Source organism: Apodemus sylvaticus, chromosome 10, assembly GCF_947179515.1.
Source record: "Apodemus sylvaticus chromosome 10, mApoSyl1.1, whole genome shotgun sequence".
Lineage (NCBI taxonomy): Eukaryota > Metazoa > Chordata > Mammalia > Rodentia > Muridae > Apodemus > Apodemus sylvaticus.
The window spans coordinates 60,541,186-60,562,545 of NC_067481.1; the positions used below are offsets into that span (position 1 = coordinate 60,541,186).

Here is a 21,360-nt window from a genome sequence, read left to right on the forward strand (position 1 = left end):
TGAAGGCTGAAGTACTGTAAAGGTGACTCTGCTGTTGGCCGAGGTGCAGGAGCTGCAAGGCCCTGTCCTTGGGGCTAGACTGACTTTTGTTTCTACCACTCCTCACTCTAGGAGTACGTGCACACAGCTAATTTTGGAGTTGCTGGAGGGCAGGGAACCTGTCTCTGAGGGTGTGACAAGGCTGTGAGCCTGTGGAAGAAAGGAGAAGTTCAAAATGAAAACTGTCCAGAGGCTGGAGAGATGGCTTAGTTGTTAAGAGCACCGACTGCTCTTTCAGAGGTCTTGAGTTCAATTCCCAGCAACCACATGGTGGCTCGCAACCATCTGTAATATGATCTTGGTGCCCTCTTCTGACATACAGGCATATATGTATGAAGAACACTACATAATGAATAATAAATCTTGAGAGAGAGAGAGAGAGAGAGAGAGAGAGAGAGAGAGAGAGAGAGAGAGAGAGAGGTCTAAAATTTGATTGGTGGATTTTTACAAAAACAGACTGAAAGAAATGAGCTTTTTTGAAATTTTAACCTAGATAGAAAATATATTGTTTGCTGAGAGGGAAAGAGAGGTATTCATTGCGCCAGTGTTTGGAATTTCTTCTTCCTCATGCTCCCCGGACAGTGCAGTACCCGTGAAACTTTCAACTAAACTGAAGGAGGAGAGGTGAGGACCTTCCAGGTCACGGCCCCCAGCATTGGTCTTCCTCCCTTTTGATTTTCTCTGCGTGTTATTCTGAGGCCACTGTCAGTGGTCACATTTCCCTGGGTGCTGCCTTGCGTTGTCCTAGGGAAAGAGTCTCAGCTGTTGCAGTTTAGAGGAGATAGGCTCTTAGGGACCAGAGCAATGGGGTGAAGTTACTGCTCCTGGGACCACTCAAACCCTGAGCAGAACCTTCTGTTAAAAGAGCAACTTAGGCCAAAGAGAGACCTGTGAGCTGTCCATCTCTCTCCAGGCTGCCACTTTCAGTGCGCTCTGAACTCTCCTGGGTACAGTTAGTTCATCCTCTTTGTTTTATTTTTTATTGCATGGCCCATAAATTTAAGCCTCCAAGTCAGGAATGTTTGGCTACAGGACACGTGTCTGCTGGGTCTGTGTGCTCTTCCTTGTGCTTGGCTGCAGCCATACATACAGTTCGGCACTCAGGTTGTGGTAGGTGCAGCTAGGAACCTGGCGGTGACATAGATCATGTGGAAGGGTGACCATACTCTGTATGCCTTTACTTCCCATTCCATTTATGGATCTCAAATGTCCGTAGCATCTTGAAACAAGTCTCCCTTGGGTGTCAAGGAAACCCGCACATTCTGAGAGTTCATATCATATTTGTCTTATATTCAACACATTGCAAGAATTCAAGTTGTGCTTCAGAAATAGTTAAAGCCATAAAAGAATTATAGACATACACACACACACACACACCACAGGGAAACATGAGTAGGCAGCAGCCGCTACACATAAGATCTACAGTCTAACGGCTAAAGCGTGTAAACTTTCGTCTGAACATACTCTGCTCTGTGTTTTGGAAATGCGGTTTAAATATCTAAACCAGAGCAATGACCTAACTGAAAGACACTCTATAAAATGCATGGAAAACAGAATCAAGCAGCATGAGCTCTGATTCCCTTGGTGTATGGAAGGGGTGCCATACCCTCACTAAAATGAACCCTAAGTCTTAGTTAGTGTGGAATTTCTCTGCCCAGATGTTGCTGTTAAGAAATTGAGGCCCTTGTGGAGTTCAAAGCTGCTGCCAATCTATAGCACCCTGGAAATCTCTGATGCTTTCTAGTACCACTCACTGTGATCTTTGGATGGCTGACTCCCCAGAAATACAGAAACATAAGAAAAAACATCTTTCCTATCTGGATGAAGTAATTCATGAAAATTCCGCATAATGAGCAAACACATGTGTACATGCCCATGACAGAGCTCAAGCCCTAAAAGCCTTTACTACCAGTCTCTGTATCGTTAGAGTAGCACCCTATAGGCAGCAACATAAGAGTTTATGACTGAAACCCTCATTAGTCCCATGGGATGAAACTAATACACATATTTCAGACCTGAAAGAAAAAGTCATTTCAAATGCCCAAAAAATGTATTTGAAAATTGGGGTAAGGAGGTGATGTGAACATTTACAAGAGAATCTTTTAACATGAGACCTCAGCTAATTCAATACAGAGTGTAGATTCTGATAGGCAGATCACTGTTAGCACTTACAAATTATACATCACTTTTTACTAAATATAACAGTCTATGCCTATAAGCATTGCTTGCACTGGTGGCTCATGGAACGTTCACTAAGGACTCATTTACATAGTATTATATTGTTTCTCTTTAACATTAAGAATTTTATATTTACATCTCAAAAACTCTGCCCTTTGGGTTAATAGGTAATAAAAAGCACCTTTAAAACAAATTTTCATTACATGTATGTAATTAATACATGGGTGTGTGCAGTGCTTATGGAGGTTAGAAGAATCAGCCTGATAGAGCTGGGCTACAGGTTGTTGTGAGCCACCTGATACAGAGGAGTCAAGAGCAGGACATGCATTTAACTGATAAATCATCTCTTCAGTTCTAAGTCAAGCACTTTCAATAGTTGCCATGTTAAAAGTAAGTATAGAAACTCATGTCAATGATAGCTTGATCTGAATGTCAAACCCACAGTAAGTAACATAAGGGATCAGCTTTTCTGCAACCTGAGCACTGAGCAGGTCAGGTAAGGCTGTTTGGCTTGTGCATGGTGCTGTGTCCATAAACAAAGCCAGGGTGGAGAACACAGAGGAGTAGGGGAGCAGTGTGAGGTCTGAAACACAGCAACCAGTGAGGACAAACCTAACCATGTGGACTCCTACAAGAAGCTGTCACTGATGCTCCAGGTGACCTGCAAAGAGCTGGTGCACCTTGCCAGAGAACAGCACAAAACTTGGCTCAAGATCTTGAAGCTGGAAGAACTTGGAAACCAGCTGCAGCTGAGAAGATCTGTCCTGAGCTGGAGAAGCTACAGGCCAGGTGCTCCTGGAAGCCAACATGTGTGGCCATCAGATCTACAGCGGAGTGTGAGCTACAAATACCACCTGATGCCGTAGCAGCTTTCCAAAAATCAACGTGACTGCTACTAACCATCTGCTTCCAAGTCTCACTAAAGCTTCGTGACAGGCTCTAGCCCACAGCTACACAGGAAGAAAGTTGGGGCAATGTTGTTCCAGGATAGGCAAAGTGGCCTGAAACAGAGCCATCACAGTTCGTCCCTCTAAGCATGGCATTCAGATACACCGTTCAAGCCAATTTAATTTCCAGATAGACCATAGCAATATATTATTTATGCTCTTAGAGCCACAACACAAAGGCATTAAAGTGGAAAAGACATTGTCTTTGGGTGCTATCCATTTTCTTCAAGCTTTTTGACTTCTTGATATTGTGCAGCTTACACTAAGATGTGAAAAGCAAACCAATAACCAGCACTTAAGTGACTTTGGATTTTTAAAGTAATATATCTTAAAGAGACTGAACTTTTATGTTATATATTTTAAAGGAACTGAACTTTTAAAATGTTTGAATTTTTAAAGACTGTGGGACTTTCCATTTTCCAAAATAGTACAGAATACAACTTTGCTTGATTCTTAATGTGTGTGTCCTGGTTATTTGTCAACTTAACAGAAGCTAGAGTTATTTCAAAGATGAACCTCAGGTGAGAAAATGCCTCCGTCACAGTGGCCTGTAGCTGAGACTGTAGGGCATTGTCTTGATTAATGGTTGATGTCGGGGCCCCAGCCACTGGGGACGCTGCTGCTTCTGGGCAGCATTCCTGAGGGTTATCAGAAAGAAAGCAGCAAGAAGAGCGTGAGAGCAAGGCAGGAAGCAGTTCCTCCAGGGCCTTCCGTTCCTGACTTGCGCTCCTGCCTCCACCTCCCTCAGTGATGAAGTATGTGAGATGAAGGAAACCCCTTTTTCACAACCAATTTTTGACCAGTAGTATCTGATCTCAGCAATAAAAAGCAAACTGAGACAGAAATTGGTACCAGAAGTAGAGTATTGCTGTAGCAGACCTGACCATGTTACTTTGAGGAAGATTGTAGAAGTGTAGGCCACTGAGTGCTCAGAGCTTAATGAACTGTTAGGAGAACATAGAGGATCAGAATACTTCTGATCAGATGTGATATTTCAGGAGGAAGCAAAGACCCTATCAAGACTGTTGAGATTGTTGACTAAGAATTTTTGGCAATGAAACCTTTACCTTACTAGGACAATTGATGGTGACTAGCCGGGGCTGAAAAATCAGCTTTGATTTGTAAGAGACAAGCATCATTGAGATAATTGCCTTCTAGAAGTATTTTCTTAAGTTCAGCACACTGAAGCTACGACAGAAGGGGCCAAGGCCGGCTCATGCTGGCAGCCAAACTTGGTCTGCCAGGTGGTACGTTTTAAAGGCATGCAGGGTCATAGAAAGCAGCTGGGACCTTTCACTGTGAGAGAGAGGCCAGGAGAGACATTGGTAAAGGTGGAGCCGGAAATGCATTGGAAACACTAGGATTGAAGGGGCCATGAAGAGAAGTTGAGGCTTGACACCACGTAACAGGGTCAGAGTCTGTGAAGCATGCCCAGGAGAGGTTAGTGATACAGGTGCAGCCTGTGGAGACCCTGCCATATTGGAGATGACAGATTCCGAAGTTAAGGGCAGTGGCAGGCGTGGTGTGGAGCTGGCCTGAGTCTATGAGGCAAACTGTGCGCAAAGGCTGGTGGGGCTGAGAGGGGAGAGTGGCCTAAGCCCTTTGGAGCCCAGAACATCACGAGTGTATCCCAAATGCAAGACTCTGAGCTGCAGGATTTGATTTACACCATTGGAGTTTGGCTTTCATTTGGTTTGTTTATAACCAGGCTCTGGCTCTTCCTCCTTAGAATAAGAAATTTGTAACTCAGTTTTGAGTTTACAGGGACACTTGAGAGACTCCAAATTGTAAAGCGATGTTAGGTATTTTAAAGAGGCTGAACTTTTAAAGTGTTTGGGTTTTTAACGACTATGGAGCTTTCAAAAGTTGGAATATATTTTATCTTGTAGTGTTTATTAACATGAGATCTTGGGTATAAACAAGAAAGAAAGGTTAATGGTAGGTCAAGATGACAAGTGGTCGATTGTCTGGATTGGTTTGGGTTGGTTTGTTTGCTTGTTTGTTTGTTGTCAACTTGATGTACACTCATGTTGTCTGGGAAGAGGAACCTCAGTTGGGAATGCTTCCATCGGATTGCTTGTAGACAAGTCTATAGGGCATTTTGATGATTGATGTGGAAGGGCCCAGTGTACTGTGCATGGTGCCATCTGTGGGCTGGTGATCCTATATAGTCTAAGAAAGCAGACTGAGCAAGCCGTGGAAAGTAAGCTGGTGTCTGACATTACTCCGTGGTCTCTGCCTCAGTTCCTGGGTCCAGGTTCCTGCCTTGAGTTCCTGCCTTGCCTTCCTTTGCCTCCATAATGAAGTGTGACCTGAGAGTAGTAAACTAAAATAAATAAACTCTTTCCTTCCCAAGTTGCTTTTTGGCTGTGGTGTTCCATCGCTACAATATAAAGAAAGCACAGTGCGTGTTTGTTAATAGGCGGCCGCGCATGGCTCCTGTAAGGACCTCAGCCCTTCCTACACTGCTCTTCGAGCAATGCTCTCCTCTAACCTGGGCAGAGCTCAGCGTGCAGAGCCCAGCATTTGGAGCCACACTTTGCACACATGGACAAGTGATTGCTATCACTGATGTAGACTCAGACCAGACATTTCTGAAATCTGTTAAACATGTTTTTCTTGAAAAAAAGATTTCATGCTCAAATAAGTTTTGGAAACACTGAGTAAGCAGCATTAATTAGATTTATTCCTGATAGTGTTTCTCAGGGCCCTTATCACACTAATATGATTCGGCCATTGAGTCATTGTGGGAACAGCTCCCAGGGCTGTGAAGGAACATGGCTCAAGATAGATTAACTTCTATTGAATTACTGTTTCTTCTACTGATTTGCCTCCATCCCATTTAATCAAAGATTTTCTCAAATAACCTGATCAGATTTTGGATTACTTTTATACCCCTAAAGTTGACAAGTAGGAGACATTGATAACAAATTATAGAACCTATTTATATAGTTCATCATGGGTTTGGAAATTTCTTGGGCTGTCTTTTGACAGGTAAACGGCAAAAAAGAAAAAAAAAAACCTTCAGTATGGACATGAGAGACAACTGCTGAATGTATTGTCTAGGCTGGGGTGCTGTAAGCTTTAAGATAGTTTAACACGTGAGATCTAGCCTGTGCCAGGCAGAGCAAGAAACCCAAACCCTCGCCTCAACTCTTTCATCTGGGTCCTTAATTCCTCCTGATCTCAGCAGCAGTGCTGATGGCCGATACACATCCAGGCTTTGCGGGGTGTGGTGGACTCAGGTGTGAAGAGCACTTCTGCCTTAAACCTGGAACAACAAAGGGGCTTAAAGAGTGAACTGTGTATTTAGCAAGCCATTTTCAATGAGAATGAAAACACATGTCCTTTACAGTACATTTTAAAAGTTTGTCTCTCCCAGAGAATTAGGAAATGACGCAGTATTGCTCCATGTTATCAGAACTGAGATGAGAAACAAAGGCATCTTAGTAGTGGGCAGGAGGTCTCCAGCACCACCACCACCAAAAGGAAGGGAAAGGGCTAAACCTGCCGAGGAAAAAGCTGCAGTATCAAAGCAGAATTGTTTTATATGGTATTTAATACTGTCTTGTCTTCTCTCTGTTTTTACAGTTTTTTGAGGTGCCATTTGACTCAAACATGAATAGAACAAAGAACAGGCCTCTGGTTCGCGGACAGATAAGGTAGGTCATGGCTGATCCTCCCCGTCCATCGACTTGTTCATCCTGAGGCCTGCTTCACTGTTGTGCTCACATAGCAGGATAATTATAGTAAGTTTTCCCCTAGGTCCCATTACATATCTAGTCTTAGGTTCTTGGCCTCATTAGCAGTGTCAGATATGAGTTCACTCGTAGAGTGAGCCTTAAATCCAATCAAAAAGGTGGATGGCTGTTCCCATAATATTTGTGCCATTGTTGTACCAATATCTTACAGACAGGTCACTGTTGTAGCTCTCAGGGTTCATAGCCAGGTGAGACTGATGACTGCTTCCCTCCTCAAGTAACATGTGCGGCACCTTCCAGCACTATGAGCAGTATTAGTCAGGAGAAATGAGACATCTAGTTGAGTGCCAGCCAGATTTCTTCATGGTCTATGCCTTAAGTAAGTATCTTCAGCAATGGAGTCTTACCCTCAGGTTGTAGAAGGTAACCAATTTAGCAGTTTGAAATTCGGTGGGGAAGCTCTATAGAACCCCTTTGGCCAAAGACTCAAAAAAGATATACCTCATTCTCAGTACTGATGGTTTTACTTGGTAGTTAGTATGTGTCTAGTTGGGACATTGCCTTCCCCATTATATGCTAAGTTCATTTAAATTCCATTTGTGTGTGTTTATGTCTTAGGAATCATCTACTATAGTAGGTTTCAATATGGTTTCCCTATGGCCTTTAGCTATCCCTCCCCATATTTCCTCTTCTATCCTATCCTGCTCTCCCATCTTCCTCCCCAGGTAATCCTTCTAATTTCCCATTCATCCCTTTATAACAGTATATTATATCTCCCCTCTCATGGAAGATCCCCAGAAAGTAAGTGTGTGCGTGCGTGCGTGCGTGCGCGCGCGTGCGTGCGTGCGTGCGTGCGTGCGTGTGTGTGTGTGTGCGCGTGTGTGCGTGTGCGCGTGCGTGCTTTAATGCATTTATCAGACAGGCACTGTCATAGACTGACGGGCGGTGATGACCAAGGTAACAGTTCTGTGTTCTGTGTCTTACATCCCATACAATGTGCAAGATTCTACATAGAGACCTATTCTATGTGATTTGTAAACACAGGAAAGAGTATCTGACCCTAACACAGGGTCTCCCTCTTCTCTTGCCACATCTACCCTGTTTATTTTTCTATTGCAAGTCACTGTTCAGAGCCCAGAGGTTCTGGAGATCTCTGTTGAGTGCCCTGCAGGCTTTGCAGGCTGTGTCTCCACCTCTGCCCTTTTCCTTTCATTTCCTCTAAAGCCAGACAGCTGGAGGCAGCCTTGGGTTCCTTGTCCGTTTCTTTGTTGTTTAGTACCTCCTGGCCTTTTAGCCTTCTGGACAGTCCTAGAATCTGTCATGTTGCCCCCAGTTGCTGAGGACCGCGTCAGGTAGGTGCAGTTGCTCAGCAGCTGCCTGCCTTCTCTGCCTTTATTCTCTCTCCCATTCTCTTGCTTCCACTCATTGCCAGATGCATCTTCTTTCAATGACCAGATTGGCTCTTCCTTAAACCTTGTTACAAAATGCAGTTAAGACAGAATATTTTGTTTAGAGTCTTTGCGGTGTTGCTGAGGCCTCTCCTAGTGCACTTCCCTGCAGCTCTTCCAGCCTCGCCCTGAGGGGTCTGTTCTCTTGCTCTCATCTGCCCTCACCTCACGCCATGCCTCTCCTGTCTGTCAGGGATACCTGCTGTGCCCGAAATGGCCTGGAGCCCGTAGGCTTTGTTGTGCTGCTGGTCCCCGATTCTGCTTTGTACTGGGGGCTATCCCAGCCCTGCCCAGAGCTGTCTACTCCTGCCTCCCTCTCCCTCTTTGTATTGCACTGTGAGTTCTGAGACCACAGTCTTATAAAAAAAAAAAAAAGTCATGTGATGTACCAGTGAATGTTGCAGACAAAGACAAAGCAAATCTCACAGGGCAACTTGCTGGTAGCAGTTGTCTTCATTAGGGTTTCTATGGCTGTGATAAGACACCATGACCTAAAGCAACTTTGAGAGGAAAGGGTTGATTCCATCTTACACCTCCAGGTCCTACTCTGTCTCTGGAGCAAGTCAGAGCAGGAATGGATGCAGAGGTCATGGGACAGCACTGCCTACTTGCTTGTTCAGACTGCTTACTTAGACATCTCAGGGCCACCATCCCAGGGGTGGCACCACTACAGTGAGCTGGGCCCTTCCACATCAATCATTAGTCAAGACAGTAGTGCCCAGACTTACCCACAGGCCAGTCTATGCGGGTATTTTCCCAACTAAGAGCTCCTCTTCCCAAATGACTCCAGCTTATGTGAGGTATATTAAAACTAGCCAGCACAGCCAGTGATGATGAACAGATAGACAAACAGATGGATAGATGAGCAGACAATAGAGGACAGAAGTCTCTCCCAGACCAGACAAATACAAAAGTTAGGATATATTTATTTCCTAACATTTCTGCCAAAGCAAGCACACACGACATAGACTGCCAGGGCATTGAGGTAGGAGTGAAGCATGAGTCTGTGAGCTTTAGGATCAGAGGAGGGCAGCCACACAAGTTGGCAGCGCAGGTAAGAGAACTTGCTGCCGAGCGTAATGGCTTCAGTTCAATCCCCTGGGTCCACTTGTTAGAAAGAGAGAACTGATTTCCACCAGTTGACCTCTAACCTCCACAAGCATGCTGTGGCATGTATGCATACACATATAATAAATAATAAATGATAAGCATATAAATAAATGGAGTTTTAAATGCTTCCAAAGGGGCTGAGAGGAGTGCACCTTCAGACTTGCAAATGCTCAGCAAAAACCGCTCTGGACACAGTGAGCAGGGTAAAGTAGATGGCGCCTGCCAAGGGACACGGAAGAGAATGCTCTGAGACGCGGTTAGGATAAACCAGTGTGAGAACTGACTTGAATTCACCTGGGAAGCCAAAGGCAGGCAGTCACATACATGTGTGTGACACTGGGGCCAAGTCTCAGCTAAAGCAGTCCCTGTGGTGAAGATCACTAGAGGGAAACAAATGGAGATGTGTTACAAGTCCCAGAGGATGACCTCAGTGACAGCTAGGAGCAGGAAGGGGGTGGCTTGGGAGGGTTGAGTTTTTAATGTTGAAATCCCTGAAGTCCCCCTGTGTCGCTCACCAGGCTCATGAGAGAGTGGCTGGCGGCTGCTTTCCAGGCCTCTGCCCACTGTGTGGACAGCCTGTCCCCGCAGATGGGCTCTGCCCACCCCACCTCCCTGCCTCACCCCCATGACTTCACCTGCTTCTTTTTTCTCCTTCTACAACCGTTGTTCACTAAGGAACAGTTGTTTCTCTCTGACATGGCCCCGCGTCTACTTTGGTCAAGTCCTCCAGATCTCAGGTGATTCCTAAGGCAGAAGAGCCAAGAAAGGTTAGAATGTAATCGCAGAGAACTACTAGATCTAGTGTGGAGCCTAGTCCTTTGACCACCACCAACTAAATGAACAACAATTCTTTAGCCCCTGGAGCTGGACCTACCTGAAGGCAGGAGGGAGTGGACAAGCAACCGTCCCACCACAGCCCTCCTGCTGGCCAAATGCCTTGAGTGCTAAGTCGCTACAGCCTTGCCTTTCTTCCCCTTGCCACCTCACTCGGCCATTGTCCAGTGGCCTAGTGACCACAGCCACCGTTCCCTAGACGTGTGTGGATATATAACCCACATGTCCTTTACGGATGGCTTCAGGGGACTGCGAAGGGTAATGTGTCTAATGTGTTTCCCCTAGGGCTGACCTACATAAACTGAATATATCATGGGACTGGGCTGCACATGTTTCAAAATTAAAGGGTATCTAGCCTGAAATAGCCTTAGCAACCCAGGCTGCTCACCTGTCCTTATAATTGCTGCCTTTTGTACAGCTTGTTTACATGGGGTGAGGGGTGTGCTGGTTGTAGTTGATAACTAAGGAATAGTAAGTTAATTCACTCTTTTTAAATAATGAAAATATACTCGTTATATTTTAAACAGGAATTTTCTTTATTTTTATTAGAATTGAAAAGTGATATAGAGCTAAAATAAAGCCTAATGAGAACAAACTTACAAAATTATATTTTTTTTCTCACCTTCCCAAGACAAGTACCGAGGACAGTACCTCAGTTTTAATTCCCTGCCAATAGCCTGTATACAATGCCAGTTGCTGTCCAGCATGGTGGTCCAAGATCTGGTACCTATGAGGCTAGGAGGATCACAAACTTGAAGGCAGCCGGGACTACACATTGACTGTATTGTAAAACACAGAGTATTTACAAAACACAGAAATATCCGTTGAAGCTGGAGCTCAGTTGGCAGTCTGCCTCAGCGGACGCCTGACCCTGTGTTTCCTAGCACCAGGAAAGCCACTTCCTTCATTGCTCTATTGTCACTTACAATTTAAAAAGAATTAAAAACAGAACAGTTTTTAATCTCGCCCCATTTGAAAAACACTGCTTCCGTTTTCTGTACTAGTGAAAGAAACGGTGTCCTCATGTTAAGATGGGTGCCCGGATTACCCTGAAACATACAGCCATGGTTCTTTGCCATTTGAGTGTGTATCCTGGACCGCCTTACAACAGCACAGATAGTTAATGGAAACATCTTTAGAGCATCTAGTTACCAGTGTCTTTCCTGTGGAAACACTTGACCCTGCTGCTTTCTGCATTTTCCTTCAACTCTGGGGCCTTTGTGGCAGAATGATTTATCAGGCCCTTCAGTGGCATGGGAGCCATCCTGTGACATTGAGCATATCCCTCAGGAAGGGCCCAGCTGCCTGGGAGGCCTTCTGGAGCCACAGTGCTCTTGGCTAAAGAGCTCCTGTATCTGCCTGAAAGGGAGTCTGCGGAGAAGGGCTCCGGGGCTGGTAATGGAGCTGTCTTAACCTTGCTGTCATCTCCACGAGCGTAGCCCTGTTGGAGCCAGAGCACCGCAGCTGCTCTCCTGGGAACATGCGACCCCTGCCTTCAGACCGGCCGCTCCTATTGGCAGTAGGGGTTTGTCATGTGCAAAGTTAAGAGGTGCTTTACTTCCGAGGCTTCTGGGGCTCTAGTGTTGTCCTGTCGTTTGCTTATTCTCACTAGATCTTTTCTTCCTAGCCCTTACGTTACACAACGGTCCAGTGTTGATGAACTGTCTCACCCGGTGAGGTTCCCGTCTCTCTGCACATTATTCCTAACTAGATAAAATGGATCTAGTAGTCCAAAGATGCCTGAAGGAATGGTTTGACATTAATAGTCACAGTATTTTTTTCCTAAGATTTACTTAGTTACTATAAGGATAAGAACAAGCAGTTGTGTGCAGCGCATTAGAGCTACAGCACCTACGAGCTCTTGAGGAGTTGTTGGGAGCACTGACTAGTCCTCCAGGCTGTGGGGGAAGCAGGTCATTCCGCCCAGACCCACCCAGAGGCCTCTCCCAAGACTTTCCAGCCATGCCACCCCTGGTCTCTTCTCTGGCTTAGCACGTAGGATGTCTTTTCTCCTAGACAGACACCTGCCAGCTGCGTACAGTGGCTCTTCTGTTTGTCCTCTTTGGAGAGAGCATCACTCTTAGCACTTGCTGCTTACAGCTAGCCTCAGTCTCCTGGCCACGCACTGCCTTTGCTCTCTAATGCTACCCTTCCACACCCCTCTCTCACTTAGATTCATACATCCCCAAAGTGAGCAACCATCTCAGCCTTAGCCCTCAGGCTTCCAGTTCTCTCAAGTCTCTTTAAGAGAAAAAACTCCATAGCCCAAATGTGAGCTGGTAGCTCACCCCTGACCTGGATCCCTGGGGCAAAAGAAAGACAAACTTGCAGTTAAACCTTAGAGATGGCAGGAGACGGAGGCCACTGTACCCCGGCAGCTTGTGCCTGACTTCAGCTGATGTTCCTCTCCAACCCTGGGTCCACAGGATGACATCCAAGCTAATCCACCTCCCCTGCCTCAGCACAGACTCATATCAAATCCCGTCCAAGTTTTATTCTTTATACTCAAATCTCAAATAGCTCTTAAACATAGTAATAACTGTATTTGTTTTGCTTCAGATACAGAGGCCTCTCCCCTCTCTTACCTCCCCTCCCCCCTCCTCCTACCTTCTCTCCTCTCCTCCCCATCTGGCAGGTCTTCCTCAGCATTGTTTTATTGTTCTGTCAGGGTTGAAACTTCCAGTTTCCTTGTTTTCTGAGAGTGCAGAGAGATATAGGCACCTATAATCTACTGTCTTCATCAACCTGAGGTTTGCCAGGTCAAATTTCCAGTGTGCCTCATATGGTGGTTGTTCACTGATACCCCTGCCATCGGTATGCACAGTTTAATTCAAAATCTTAATATTCTCAAGGCCTATTATTTCTCCTAAATGTGTTAGAATTCTCACTTTTAATTCAACTCATCAAAAATATATTAATTACCTATGCTGGTAATATCATTGTGCATTTTGTTTGTGTCATGGTGAACACTTTATAAAATGGACAGGAAAATTAGATGTACAGAAGGCTTCACATACAGGTCTGGGCAGCCCCAAAGTTAAATGAAATTAATAAATTGACATGAATGAAGGTCTCTGAGAAATTGTAGAAGATACAGAAAAAGACAGAGTGGGCATTGCACACCTCCTGACCAGGGCTGCTGAACTAAACCTTCCTTTCTGTTATTTTGGAAGGCATCTGTATTTTGATTACATCTCCCTTGAATTTTCCATTTTCCAGCTTGGTGATGCTGACAGAGAAATAATAGATGTCAACATTAGTTTTTCCCAGTTAATGGATCCGATGAGGGTGATCCCTAATGCGCAGGCTTAGGTGTGGGCTGTACACAGGACAGATCGTCTGATAAGAGCTGGGCAGGAGGTTATTTGGGGAGGATAAATGGAAACCCTTCTAATCGGGTCAGCCATACCTGTCTTTAAAATGAATGATAAAGACTGAGTTTTAGAATGAAATGAATGGATTGTTTAGTTGGCATTACTAACTTAAAGAGCAGGGTTTAGCTTAAGTATTACAGAGACTTACAGAAGACATTTTTCAAATTTACTGAAGGTTTTACCAGTAAGCACTTAAGCAAATGTAAACATTGTGCAGGCTACAGGGGAGCTGTGTTAGTCACCACCCAGTCCTGCTGGTCTAGTGGACAAGGACCTAACCAGGCACAGGCCTGCACAGCCTCGACGGCTTGTTATGATTAGTCTCTCAGTGTGTGTATACAGCTAATGTAATAAGAAGAGAAACATTTGCTAAGTATAGAAATTTCTTTCTGTAACGTTAACCAGTGATTTGAAGCAGCAGGAAAAACAAATTTGGTCTCAACTTATTTGCAGAGGTGTTAATGTCAAGAAGATTGTTCTTGAATAAGATCGTTCGTATCACGAGCCATGGAGTCGAGGAGTCAGCAAAAAGTCTTTGTACATAGCCTCATGTTGAGTCATTGCCAAGGATGAGGACTGGGAGTCTGTCTGAAAGCCACAGTCTCCCTGGGAGTCAGGAGAAGAGGGAAAGCAGGCCTGACTGTGAGGTGTTCTAGGTGTGATGGCTCTTCAGGCCCCTACGTAATAGCTGTGAGGTTTCCGGTATTCTAGCAAATGCTCACCTGAAGAGATAGCTGTCATATCTTAGGAACTCGGTCTGTGTTTTCTTCTTACTGTTGTTATTTAACAATAGTCGAGGCACGTGTAAGCCGATGTTCCTTGTCTCAAGACTGGACTGTGCAAATGCTGTTCCCACTGGGGAGTGTGAGTGTAGGCTTACAGGCTGTCTTTTTCGTGGTCTATAGTAGTTTATTGTGCAGCATACAGAGAACATCAAGGTGAATGCTGAAGACTAAATACACAAAAGTATGGCCTGGGAGAGGTACAGGCAGGATGGAGGACCCAGTAAACATAAAGACCAGGAAGGGCAGCAAGAGCCCCAGAACAGACATGGCCGTCCCTTCCCACTGGAAGATGACAGTGAGCGGGGAAATGTTTTTGGAAATTTTTCATTGCCCTTGTTATGCCATTGCTTTTGTCTTCTGGATGTGCTGGGGATGGGCCAGGGCTTCTTGCCGGCTGTAAGGGAGGCATTTGTATACAGGCCTACACCTTCACTCTTGTCTATGCACCAGATGAGGAGCAGCATTCATAAACTTAGCAGGCACTTGCTCTCCTACCTAGACCGACCCAAGAGAACAAACAGTGGAGAGACCACAGAGCGAGTCCAGACTGTATGGGCCTGCTGTGCTTGCCTTAGACGCCAGCAGTTAAAAATAGAAGAACCTTACATCAAACCCTACAATGGAGACCAAGGTAGTGCACCCCCACTTGTCTGCACAGCCTGGGCCACTCCCCTTCTTTCAAGTAAGCCACGGGCCTCCTGCTTGTTGGCAGCCTGCTTCCTGCTGTGTCTGCATTTGTAAACACTGTCCCAGATTAAACAGATTGCACGAGAAGAGGGGCAGGGAAATGTACCTGTCTCGGGCTTCACATAGCAGTTGGAGCACACACAGTTCCCATCATCTCTAAGCCTGTGGGGTAGATGCCCTGCCTTCACTTTCTAAGTTGTGTTTATTAAAGCTACTAACAACTTGCAAAGACTCCAAAACCCATTAGCTCTATTTTGCATAAGTGAATAAAGTCCTATATTTAAAAGCTAAAGCAAGAGTTAGAAAGTAGAAAAAAGAAAAGTAAGGGTCTCCTGTACAGTAGGCCCAGGCTGTTAGAAGGTGTGGAAGAACAGGTGTTTCAGTAGGGAGCCCTGCCCAGATGCTTAAGAAGATTTAGATTGTACTTGTGCTGGGGGGATGGGGATGCAGGTGGGGGAGGGACTGATTTTAGTAGATGGATCAAAGCATCTGTAGTGGTCTGAATAAGAATGGCCTCCTTACAACTCTCAGACTTGTGAATGTTTTTGTTCCCAGTTGGTGGACTATTTACAACAGATTAGGAGATGTGGCCTGGGGGGGGGGGCACCTAGGGGTGGGCTTTGAGGTTTCTAAAGCTCATTCATCAGTCCCTGTCTCACTTCCTGCCTGTGATTGTGGATCAGATATAAGCTCTCAGCTACCGCTCCAAAGCCATGCCTGCCTGCTCCACACTTCCTGCTGTGATGGTCAAGAACTCAGCCTCAGCATCTATAAACAAGCCCCGGTAAATGCTTCCTTTTATAAGCTGTTTGATCATGTCATCTCTTCACAGCAATAGAACAGTAACTAAGACAACTTTGGAGTCACCCCCAACACACACACACACACCAGAAATGCCAGTCTTTATAAAACATCTTTTCTGTGTAATTTAAATGAGTTAGGGTGGTACCCTGAAGGCTCACTGACTGTTTCTTCCTGTCTGAGAAGGTTAGCTCAGAAGTCTGCCATATCCTACAGCTCTGGTTCTGGACCCCTGACAAGGGAGTAAAGAACAGACACAGATACTTAGAGGAGAGCCGGGCTACATTTGTAAGTCTTCTGGTTGCTTTTTTAAAAACTCTTTTAGTATAAGCAGATGTACTATTTTCTTCTTTCAAGTAAGTTTTTTCATATAACACAACCTTTATGTTCTTAGTATAATCAATAATAAATAAAAGCATTTACTGTTTGTTACATTTCTTGCATTCCTCTAAAATGTGGTTTAATATTTAGACTTTTAAAATTGGATTTATGCCTTCATTTTCCTCAAGTTGTGAAATTATACCAATGTTCTGCTGCTTTGTCATATCATAGCTTGAGACTTACACAAGCTACCTAATGAGATTCTATGGAGACATTTTCAGAACAGTTATCTGTAAAGACATTCCCCCAAAACTCATTTCAAAGCTCAACTTTGGGATTTATACAGGAAATTAAAGTTAAATTGGCTTGATTTGATGAAGGTTTAAATTTTTCTTTTGTTTTTGAAGAAAGGAAATTTTATTTTGTAATTTAAAAGTCGTTTATTCAGGAAGAATGGCCAAGAAGTATGAGACTAATTTCTGTGTAGGCCACAATTACCTGCGGAGCCATTCAGAATGTAAAGCTCTGCTAGTGGCTCGCTCCCTGGCCCCACACTGCCACCACAGGATGGCCCAGTGTCCCTGGGAAGCTATTTAAAAGTCAAGCAATTTAAATTACATTTATTAAGTGCAATGAATAGACAAAGTAAGGCTTGCATTTCTCCTTGTTTCCAGGATCTATAGAAAAGTCTCCTTCAATAGATCTACATCAAGAATAGTATTTAGTAAACAAAGCAGTGTTCCATTGAGGAGGAAGAAGAGGAGGAGAAGACTGTAAAATAATTTTGTTATAAGAGTATTCAACAGGCACTAAAGCGGAGGCAGTAAATGAAGCTCAGGGCTCCCCGGACCCAGAGTTATGATACTTTTTAATGGTACACACACTTGAGGCTGAATGACTAAGTCAGTCCCTCTGAGGTGAGTCAGGGAAGTCAAGGGGCACAGTTTCTCTGCCAGCAACTACTGCTGCTAGGTCATCACCCCACGTCCTTTCCTTCTGCTGGAACAGGTCAGAAGACACACACTAACTGATAAGCACTTTAAGTGGGTGACCTGGCCTGGCCAGCCACAGTGTGCGAGTGGCTCCTGTAGGACCAGAAAGTGTAATTTTACCATGTGAGTGCCAACATTGTGTTGGCAGTGGGATAGCATAGTTTGTGACCTGAAGCAAGCCTGTCTGGGGTCCTCCCTGGTTCCCAGGTAATGCCACTGCTGCTAGGCCAGTTGCCACACCCAGAACTATTGTGTGTTGGGTGGATGCAGAATCCTCTCCCCTGGCTCTAGGCACAAGGCAAGGAGTCCTGCAGAGCCTTTCTTTGGAGCTCATGGCTGGCCGCCAGATATAGTGCTCTACAGTGATGTGAACTGCTTTAGCATTAAAGGATATGAGGAGCAAAACGATAGCAGGGAGGTTCAAAGGAGAGAGTTCTTAGTGCAGAACAAAGTAACACAAAGAAAGTAGTTCCACATTCTGTGTCAGCTTTGTGTCTTCATGTCGGAGACACTTGTAGAACCTTCAAGGAAGAGGTGCAGGTGGGCTCTCTGAGCAGCCGCTAAGCAGCATGATCGGGGAAGGTGTGCAAAGGGGCTGGCCTGAAGTCACAAGAGTTGTTGCCTTCGGTCTGTGAGAATTTACTCTCAACTTGTAAGCAGAGACTCATCGTTCTGCTTAACAAGGCGAGAAATGAACACTTCCCAAATGAAAAATAGGTTATCTAGTGAAACTGTCAAGTTTGGGGTTGGGTTCCCTCTCAGTGACACAGCACTCAGCTCACTGCCTGTGGCCCTCGCTGGGCTCTATCAACACACACACACACACACACACACACACACACACACACACACACACGGCTGAAAATGCCAAACTTCTGCAGCTTTAATATCGCCCTGGTATTGTCACTGTCCAGGTAAATTGGGCTTTAAAACACAGCCCAGTCGCTGCTTGCTCTGGTCTCTCTTCCTGGAAGCTCTGTCCTTGCCTGCGTCTTCCTCTGCAGTCTCAGAGGTCACTCACTGCCTCCTTTAGCAATGAATATCACATTGGAGAATTGTCTTTTAATTTCTAGATTACATGTATTTATGTAGTGGTGTGCATACATACTTGCACGCTTGTATGTGTGAGTGACCGATGGCACGTGTGAAATCAGAGTACAGTTTTCAAGAGCTTGCTCTTTCCTTCCACCAAGAGAGCTGGGGTAAAGTCGGGTCAAGAGGCTTTGAGGCAGCCCTTACCCACTTAGTCGGCACACAGGTCTTTCTCTGCCACTTTACCCTTCTCCCTCTCATCTGTCATTGGGTCTCAGTTTAAATGTTCACCTCCAGCCAGACATGGCAGTACACGCCTTGAATCCCAGCAATGCTGCCCCAGGAAATGCGAGAGAGGATCTGCAGGGGAGTTCACCAGTGTGGCCAAGGCCAGTTGGAAAACTGCATTCAGTTAATGAGCCCAAGCCTGGGCCCACCTGCCAAGCTATTACTTTACTTGTTGTGTTGAGTCTATTTCTCACCAGAAAAATTGAGATACTATAATCTCTCAAATTTACTTTGTTGATTTTAAAATGTGTTGTTTGTTTGTTTGATGGGAAGAGGATGCTGTGGTTGTTTTGGAGACATGATACTGTTTTGCATTTATCCTTTTAGCAGTTTTTGGTTTGGTTTGGTTTTACTTTCAGTGCCCAATCTACACTGTTAATGTAGATTATGGAGGTGTATTTACTTTTAAAGTAACTGTAGCACAGGAAAAGGCCAGAAAGACATATACCATATTGAATAATTCAGATTTTTTTATTTTTATAGCTGCAAATGTTGTGAGTTGAAATGTATATTACATTTACAATTAGAATCTTGGCAAAAATGAAATACAACAGGAAAATTAGCCTGTCGATGCTCTGAAGTTTGCCAGTTGGGGTGCTCTCTCCTGGTGCTGAGCTTCGCATGACATGCTGGGTAATATTTTCATTCTTGTTTGCACACCCCATCAACATATTTGGTTTTCATTCATGCCCCTGAGCATATTGATTTAAATGCCAAAATCAAGCCTCAAGATTTTTTGTTTCCAACACAGGTCAAAAACTAAACTTCTACCCAAATTGCCTATCTCAATAAATTAAATTCATGTGTGCTTTTCTGAAAGGGCTTTTCATAGCACTAACGCCCCAGACCCAACTGCTTCCCCAGCCCTTGGCAACGGGAACAACCCTCTTCTTCTTCCTTTTTAAAAAAAAAAAGAAAGAAAGAAAGAAAGAAAGAAAAAAGAAAAAAACACAGGGGCCAATTCAGGAAAAATAAATATGTTTATGAACTACATTTTTTCCCACCCAAAATAAAACTAGCCTTTGGAACCCCATGTATGGGAAGACCTGTTCTCATAAACTGGGATCTACCTTATTGAAAGGACTAGAGTTAGAATGTTTGCACTACCTTTAGCTGTCTCTCCCTCCTGGGCAAGGTGAGAGAGAGAGCGCGCGCCTGTTCGGCTTCCTAGCCTTTCATCTGGAGATTTCCAGTGCATGCTACCTACGAAGTCATAGTCATACGGTTCCAAGTCAGCCAGTGCTTGTGACCACCCAAGAGAAAGCTGTGTCAGCAATGAAATGTGGAGTAAAGGCAAGTGGGAAATTGCAGAAGGGAGAAGACAAAGGTGTATGTCCTGCTCAGAGCCACACCCCACCTAGAGCTTCCCTTTAGCCTTGGCGGCTAAAAGCCAGAGCTCCTCCTTGGGAGGTAGAGAGACTATGAGATTTAACAAATAACAGGGAGGTGGGGAGGATGTGCATGGCAAGGGACTGACAGCTGAGAGGTAAAGGGCGGAGCTGGGAAGATGACTCAGCAGTTCAGAGCACTTTTGCTGGGTAGCTTTTGCTGAAGACCCTGGCTCAGTTCCTAGCACCCAAATAGTAGTTCACAGCCATCTCCAGTCCCAGGGGATCAGACCCTCTGGCGTCTTCAAGCAACACACACACACACACACACTCGGTGAACATGCTGTGTAGGCAAACATTCACACACATAAATAAAAATAAATAAATACTAAACCAATAAAAGAAATTGGGAAGGAAAGTGAGCAAGGGCAGAGAGATGCAGAGTGTATCTTTGAGAACAAGGGCAGCCTGGTTCCCTAAACCCAGAGGAGGGGTGTTATGAAATATAATGCAATATAATGCCTGGGGGGGGGGGGCAGGGGAGTAAGAGAGTAGCTGGTGGAAACACACCATGCAACAGACTTAGTATAAAGAGGATTTATTGTGGGGGAAGGGAATGGGGACCTGAGAAAGGGGCAGAAGCAGAGAAAGCAGGGCACAGAGAAGGACAGAGAGGGAGAGAGGCTTGCTGGAAAGATGAGGAAACAGAGAAAGAGTAGAAGTGGGGCTGGGGTAGCAAGCTGTCCTCTTTATTAGCTGCCACCTGGCGGGCAGGGAGGGGCGGCACAAGCCTAGCTCCCTGAGAGAAGCCTAGCAGACACCTCCGTTAACCTGAGAGGGAGCCTAGCAGACACCTCCGTTAACCTGAGAGGGAGCCTAGCAGACACCTCCGTTAACCTGAGAGGGGCCTAGCAGACACCTCCGTTAACCTGAGAGGGGCCTAGCAGACACCTCCGTTAACCTGAGAGGGAGCCTAGCAGACACCTCCGTTAACCTGAGAGGGGCCTAGCAGACACCTCCGTTAACCTGAGAGGAGCCTAGCAGACACCTCCGTTAACCTGAGAGGGAGCCTAGCAGACATCTCCGTTAACCTGAGAGGGGCCTAGCAGACATCTCCGTTAACCTGAGAGGGGCCTAGCAGACACCTCCGTTAACCTGAGAGGGGCCTAGCAGACACCTCCGTTAACCTGAGAGGAGCCTAGCAGACACCTCCGTTAACCTGAGAGGGGCCTAGCAGACACCTCCGTTAACCTAAGAGGGAGCTTAGCAGACATCTGCATTAACCAGCAAAGGGGAAGCTAGTCCCAGAGTTTGCCACTCCTGTGTGAAGACATCTGTCCACACTGTTGGGAGCTACAGTAGAACTAAGGCTCACAGAAAGGTGAGCAGTTAGTTCAGGGTCACACAAGACACAGGCTAGAGGTCAACTCGAGCCAGGTGCTGTGATATTAACGATGCTTTTGCAATGGTCAGTATGTTTTCAGGGTCTTTCCCA

At 45.3% G+C, this 21,360-nt stretch overlaps 1 protein-coding gene across 2 annotated transcripts in view; it reads left to right on the plus strand.

Moving 5' to 3' along the window:
- Positions 1 to 21,360, plus strand: part of LOC127694652 (protoheme IX farnesyltransferase, mitochondrial) — a 131,250-nt gene that overhangs the window by 75,153 nt on the left and 34,737 nt on the right. For both annotated transcript variants that reach the window (XM_052196204.1, XM_052196203.1), the window contains exon 5: positions 6,756 to 6,826. In XM_052196204.1, coding sequence (XP_052052164.1) covers positions 6,756 to 6,826 — 71 coding nt within the window. The remainder of the gene's footprint in view (positions 1 to 6,755; positions 6,827 to 21,360) is intronic.